The 6953-nt window shown below is 34.2% G+C and overlaps 1 protein-coding gene across 3 annotated transcripts in view; it reads left to right on the top strand.

Moving 5' to 3' along the window:
• The window catches only part of PTAR1 (protein prenyltransferase alpha subunit repeat containing 1), a 50050-nt gene that overhangs the window by 29645 nt on the left and 13452 nt on the right, over window positions 1–6953 (top strand). For all 3 annotated transcript variants that reach the window (XM_017543441.2, XM_017543440.2, XM_017543439.2), the window contains exon 6: window positions 6263–6567. In XM_017543441.2, the coding sequence (XP_017398930.1) occupies window positions 6263–6567 (305 nt within the window). The remainder of the gene's footprint in view (window positions 1–6262; window positions 6568–6953) is intronic.

Raw genomic sequence — 6953 nt, 5'->3', positions numbered from 1 at the left:
ATTTTTTGTATTTTTAGTAGAGACGGGGTTTCACCATGTTGATCAGGATGGTCTCGATCTCTTGACATCGTGATCCACCTGCCTCGGCCTCCCAAAGTGCTGGAATTACAGGCGTGAGCCACCGGAAAATGACTTTTTAAAGTGCTGGTATCAAGTATTAGTAAGTGTATGAAAATGGGCATTATTCAAATTGTTGTAATCTTACTGAAGGGCAACATGGCAGCATTTATCACACTTTTAAAAATAGGGTGTTATTTTTAAGAGTTCTGCTTCCAGGAATTCATCATAAAGAAATAATGGAAGATGAAGTATGGTAGAGTGATTAAAGGCTTCACTCAGTGGTCATACAGACCTACTCTGCATTCTGGCTTTACCACTAATTTGCTGTGTAGCCTTGAGGAAGTTACTTAGTCTCTTCAACCTTCATTTTTCTCATCTGGAAAAGTGAGGTGATGGTAATTCCATCTCACTGAGTGATGCAAATTGAATTTGAGGATTTATATAAAGTGGCTATCACAGTGCCTTAACTAAGTGTCCATTACACACTGGCCATTAAATATGGAAGTTTGATATATAAAAGTATCACTTATAGTAGTGAAAAACTAGAAAAGCTGTAGCCCTTCAATACTGAGGGATTAGTTACAGTCCATCACATTGGAATATTTTGTTATGACTAAAAATTATATTTTTGAAGATGATTTAAAGAAAAATATTCACAACAGGTTATATTAGAATAAGCCAAAATTTTTTTTTATTTATGAGACAGTTCTCATAAATAAATGAAACTGGAATGCAGTGGCACAATCTCAGCTCACTGCAGCCTCCGCCTCCTGTGTTCAAGTGGTTCTCCTGCCTCAACCTTCCAAGTGGCTGGGAATACGGGCACTCACCACCATGCCTGGCTAGTTTTTGTATTTTTCATGGTTTCACCATGTTGCTCAGGCTTGTCTCGAACTCCTGACCTCAAGCAATCCACCTGACTTGGCCTCCCAAAGTTCTGGGATTACAGGCGTGAGCCACTGCACATAGCCATCTAATTTTTAATGTATTTATTAGCATTGAATGAGATTGCAAATACTTTAAAGTATTTGGAACAGTGCTTGGCACATGGTAAATGCTCAGCAGATATTTATACATACATACATACAACGTTATTGATTTTTTCCTTGTATTTTTTATAAAAGCATATATTCATTTTCTATTCAGAAGAATGGTTAAAGAATAAAGATTGATTAAAAGTAGTATGGGGTGGAATTATGATACCTTAGTTTTCTATTTTACATTCTCTCTGATGTCTGCATGCTTAAATAAACATATTTAAGTAAATTTTAAAATATTTTTATGTTTGAGGATAGGGTGGCAGGAAAGACAGGCAGTTTATTACTACTGGCAAATTGCAAGTTAATATGGTACTCCACATAAAAAAAGGACATATGGTCATTTCTCAAAAAAACATATCAAAATCACCAATAAGGTTATGAAAAGATATTCAACATCATTACTATTAGGGAAATGGAAATCAAAACCACAGGGAGTGAGATAACACTTCGCACCAAAATATAGACTATAGTAAATGGTGGTTAGGATGTAGAGAAACTTATTTATGGCTGGTAAGAATGTAAAATGGTATAGCTACTGTGGAAAGCAGTTTGGCATTTCCTCAAATAATTAAACATAGAATTACCATATATTAATAAAACTATAGTTAATATATATTGTATTCTTGGAGAAAAACATGCATTACTACATATGACCCTGTAATTCTACTCATTCCATACCAAATTTCATACCAAACACATTCCATACCAAATCTTTTATGAGAACGTTGATAACCACATTATTTATATAGCCAAAAAGTAACACTTCACCTGAGGAATGGAAAACAAAATGTGGTATATTCATGCAATGGAATATTGGCCATAAAAAAGGAAGGAAATGTTGATATATGCTGTAACGTGGATGAACCTTGAAAACATGCTGATTGAAAGCAGTCTGATTCAAGGCCACATATTGTATGTTCAGGATAGGCAAAGCCGATTAGTGGATGTCAAAGGCTGGGGAGGAGGGAATGGGGTATAATTTCTAATAGGAATGGGGTTTTGTGGGGGTGATGAAAACATTTGAAATTAGATGACAGCAATGGTTGCACAATTCTGTGAATATATTAAAAACCACTGATTTATTTTTTCACTTCAAAAATGATTGTAAAGTTCACTAGAGAGAATAAAGCTTTAAATATAGCTAAGAAATTGTTGGGAAAAACAATCAGGAACATGCTACCGTTAGATACTTAAATGTTTAATAAGATGGAGTAATTAAAATTATGATACTATTTCAAAAATAGATTCAGTAATGGAACAGAATATAAAGTCCAGAAACAAATTCCAATACATGATCTGTACATAGTTCATTAATGATGAATGTGGTATTTCACATAATTAGAGAAAGGATTCCTTGTTCAATTTCTGATGCTGTTATAATTAACTTTTTAGAAAATAGAAAGTTATTTTTTTTTTTTTTAGTCTTAAATACTAAATTGCATTTTAAGTGGAATAAAAACCTCTATGAAGGAAAAGGAGACCTGGGAGACATTATGCTAAGTGAAATACACCAGGCACAGAAGGATAAATATTGCATGGTCTCACTTGTATGTGGAGTCTAAACAAGCTGAGCTCACAGAAGTAGAGAGTAGGATGGTGATTGCAGGATTATGGGTTATGGTGGGGAATAGGGAGTTGCTGGTTAAAGGATACAGTTTTAGTTAGGTTAAATAAGTCCTGGAGGTCTAATTGTAGAACATGGTAATTACTCTTAATAATAATGTATACCTAAAGATTTCTAGGAGCATTATCTTAAATGTTCTCATCACAAAAAAAGAAAATACTTATGCAAGGTGATGGATATATTAATTCACTTGATTGTGGTAATCATTTCACATTGTATACATAAAAACATATGTCATACACACACACACACACACACACACACACACACACAATTTTAATTTGTCATTTATACTTCAATAGACCTGAGGGGAAAAAAGAAAGAAAAAGAATTTTGTCTGACTCCAAATTAAAAAAAAAGAATAATTTAAAAAATCAGTTGCAGCAATATACTGAAAATAATACAACACATATGACAAAGAGACTTAATATCTTTAATATGTAAAGATCTCTTTCAAACTCATAAGAAAAATAATGACTAACATAAATAGCAAATTAGACAATTCATAATAGAAAATTAGGCAAAATAGGCCAGGCGTGGTGGCTCACGCCTGTAATCCCACCACTTTGGGAGGCCGAGGTGGGTGGATCACAAGGTCAAGAGATCGAGACCATCCTGGTCAACATGGTGAAACTCCGTCTCTACTAAAAATACAAAAAATTAGCTGGGCATGGTGGCGCGTGCCTGTAATCCCAGCTACTCAGGAGGCTGAGGCAGGCGAATTGCCTGAACCCAGGAGGCGGAGGTTGCGGTGAGCCGAGATTGCGCCATTGCACTCCAGCCTGGGTAACAAGAGCGAAACTCCGTCTCAAAAAAAAAAAAAAAAAAAGAAAAAAACCTGAAAGATTTGTTTTATGCCAGAATGTTGCAAGTAGTAATCTCTGGTCAACAAGTAATGGATGATTTTTGTTTGCTTTTTCATATTTTTCTGTATTGGAATTTTCTATAGTGATCATTTTGTATCACTTTTATAATCAGAAGAAAACCCAAATGTTATTTTTAAAAGTTTACAGGACTGATGGCATATGTATTTTCAGTAGTCTTTCATTTTTAACACATTATCCCTCTATTTCATAGCCCTGCATCTGCAGTTTTCTTGTAGTTTATTTATTTACTTCCTCATGTTTTCATATGGAAGTTGGAAAAGAAGGATATTTAATGTATATCATATAAAGGTCATTTATCCCATTAGTACTGTACATTAAAGCCATAACTTTATATAGTATCTTTAGATCACTTAAATGTTAATTGGATCACTTAAAAGTAATTGCTGTCTTTTTTAAAAAAATCATTGCCTATATCTTTATATCTTTTTATTCTAACAAAAATGCCCTGAAATTCCAGTTAAAGTTTCTTCTTTCATTTAATATGCATCTTTATATCTTAGAAAAAAGAATATAGTGGATTTTTTCTTTAAAAGCCTAAGATTTTTTTTAAGAAATTGATTTTGTTAAAAATGTTTTTTTTCTTTTTTGAGATAGAGTCTCGCTCTGTCACCCAAGATGGAGTACAGTGGACCGATCTTGGCTCACTGCAACCTCTACCTCCTGGGTTTGAGCAATTCTCCTGCCTTAGCCCTCCTAGTAGCTGGAACTACAGGTGTGTGCCACCATGCCCGGCTAATTTTTGTATATTTAGTAGAGACAGGGTTTCACCACGTTGGTCAGGCTGGTCTCCAACTCCTGACCTCACGTGATCTGCCCGCCTCAGCCTCCCAAAGTGCTGAGATTACAGGCATGAGCCACCATGCCCATCCAGAACATTATATATATATATATATGCATGCCATTTTTCCCTCAAAATTAAATAATTACCATTTTATACATGGGAATATCCAGTAAGAAATAATCTAAATGTTTTTTCATATTATATAAGTTCATTTTAAAAAGTAGAATACTCTTTTTAATCCATATTAAGAAGCCATGCCAAAATAAAAAAGCTGCTATATGATAGCCAGAATGTTTTACAGGTTTATTTTTCAAAAATGTCATAAACATAAGATTAATTTTTATTTCAGGTAGAAGTTTATTTGGTGCTAATTTTTGCTTACCTTTTAAAATCAAATAAAGATAATGTTTTCCATTTCTCAGAGGCTTGCCAGCTATAGCCTCTAGAATAAATTTAGATGGCTGAATAAACTCATTGGAACTTAAAGGAGATGTTTAAAACATGCTACTTATACAGCTTGACCATCTTGGCTGGAAATAATCTTACTCCTTTGTACTATTCATCTTATTTATTAAATTGTTCATTCATTCATTTCATAAAATACTTATGTATCCACTCTGATGCCAGTAGGTGTAGAGGGATTGAAGCATCAATTAGGAGTGAATAAATACCTTAAAGCACTCACTCACTGAGTTTAATGGAAATGAAGAGATGCACTGAAAATTCTTTAATAAATGTGATGGAACACATAAGTACTATGGGGATTCAGAAGAGGGAAAGATTCCTGGGGAAGAAAAGTGTGTAAGAAATGGAAAAAAGATCATGGTACAGGAGAAGGCATTTGCCTGGGACCTTTGACAATCAGGTAAAGGTGTCATTCGGCATTATGCTGTCTATATTGTTAACTGTTCACAAATGTGTGTCTTTTTTCCTTAGCTGGTCTGAAAATCCCCTGATGGAATGTGGTAGGCCCTTGATACACCTTTCACTGATTTATGTTTTCTACCTGTCCAAGACACTCTCAAATAAATAATTTTTGCATAAGTGCTGCTTTTTAAAAAATGTTTCATTTGAAATTCTTTAGTTTGTAAGATATTGGTATCACAAAGATTTAAACAATTTACTGCTGAATTTTATTTCACTTATTTTAAAACCCTTTTATTATTAATGTTAAATGAGTTTGAGACAAATAAAGTCATTATCTCTTGAAAAATCTTATGAATGCATCATGTTTTTGTACTAATCCCTTAGAATTAAGTAGTGAACAAGAGAAACATGGTCTCTGCCCTCATGGCACTTATAGTGAAGAACGAATAATTTCACTGAGCCTGTTGTTGAACAGATAATAAGTTAGATATTATACAAATTTATTAAATGTAAAATAGAGTTTCTATCAGAGTAATCTGAGTTTATGTGTTCCCTTTACATCAGCATTACTTTTGAGTGAATACCCTAATGGTTATCATTATTTTAGAATTTGACTTTACTTCTCTGTATGTACCAATCAGAATATGAGTAGTCAAGGTCTAGGGAAAGGATGACAAATGAGTCCTTAAATTCTTTTGTCTTTAAAACAAACAAAAAAGAGGCCAGTATTGCCCCGATACCAAAATCAGAGACACATCAAAAAATAAAAATAAAAAAATAAAAAAAAAACCAAAACACTGTCACTGTTATATGGGAAAGGGAAAATTTGCATGTATTAAGCTTCCACTAAGTGACAACACTGTTCCGGACATTGTGTACAAAATATTGGTAAGAATGGTCTTGTCAAAAAAGGAACAAATTAAGGAGAAATCAGAGGCAATAACGGAGAAAGAAAAACCTTTGCGAACTCTTCTTCTTACTACCCTTTTTTTCTTCTTACAAGATTCTTCTTGATGAACTGTCTTCTACTAAGCATTGGGCATCTATGCACGTTTCAGACCACAGTGGATTTCACTACCGCCAGTTTTTGCTAAAGTCTTTGATTAGCCAAACTGTGATAGACAGTTCTGTGATGGAGCAAAACTCTTTGAGAAGTGAGCCAGCCCTAGTTCTTCCAAAAGATGAAGAAGCAGCAGCTTCAACAGAGGAACCAAGGATTAATCTTCCCCATCTTCTAGAAGAAGAAGTTGAATTCAGCACTGATCTTATTGATTCCTACCCAGGACATGAAACCCTTTGGTGTCATAGGTAAGAAAAGGGAAAATCTTATTTCCTGCATAAAACTGTGTATGTCCTTATGAGAGCTGCAGAAGGTGTTAGTGACACCTGATTCCTGCCTACTGGGTAAACATAGTCATCTGATTGTGGAGCTTTGCCTGAGTGAATATAAGAAGTTTTGTGTAACCATATCATCATCATCATCATCATCATCATCATCATCATCATTAATATGAGATTCCTCATGTAGATCTCTGCCTGCAGCTTAGGATGGTGGTATTCAACCTTGACTGTGCAGCGGAATAACCTGTGTTAGTTCCAAAATAAAACAGAATCAAAAGTTTTTGGACTCCTTTCTTGGAGATACTAATATTTAGTATATCTAGGATGGATTGCTGCTATCTCTTTTTTTTTTT

Source organism: Cebus imitator, unplaced genomic scaffold (assembly GCF_001604975.1).
Source record: "Cebus imitator isolate Cc_AM_T3 unplaced genomic scaffold, Cebus_imitator-1.0 Scaffold155, whole genome shotgun sequence".
Taxonomy (NCBI): Eukaryota; Metazoa; Chordata; class Mammalia; order Primates; family Cebidae; genus Cebus; species Cebus imitator.
This window is presented reverse-complemented; position numbering and strand designations above follow the sequence as displayed.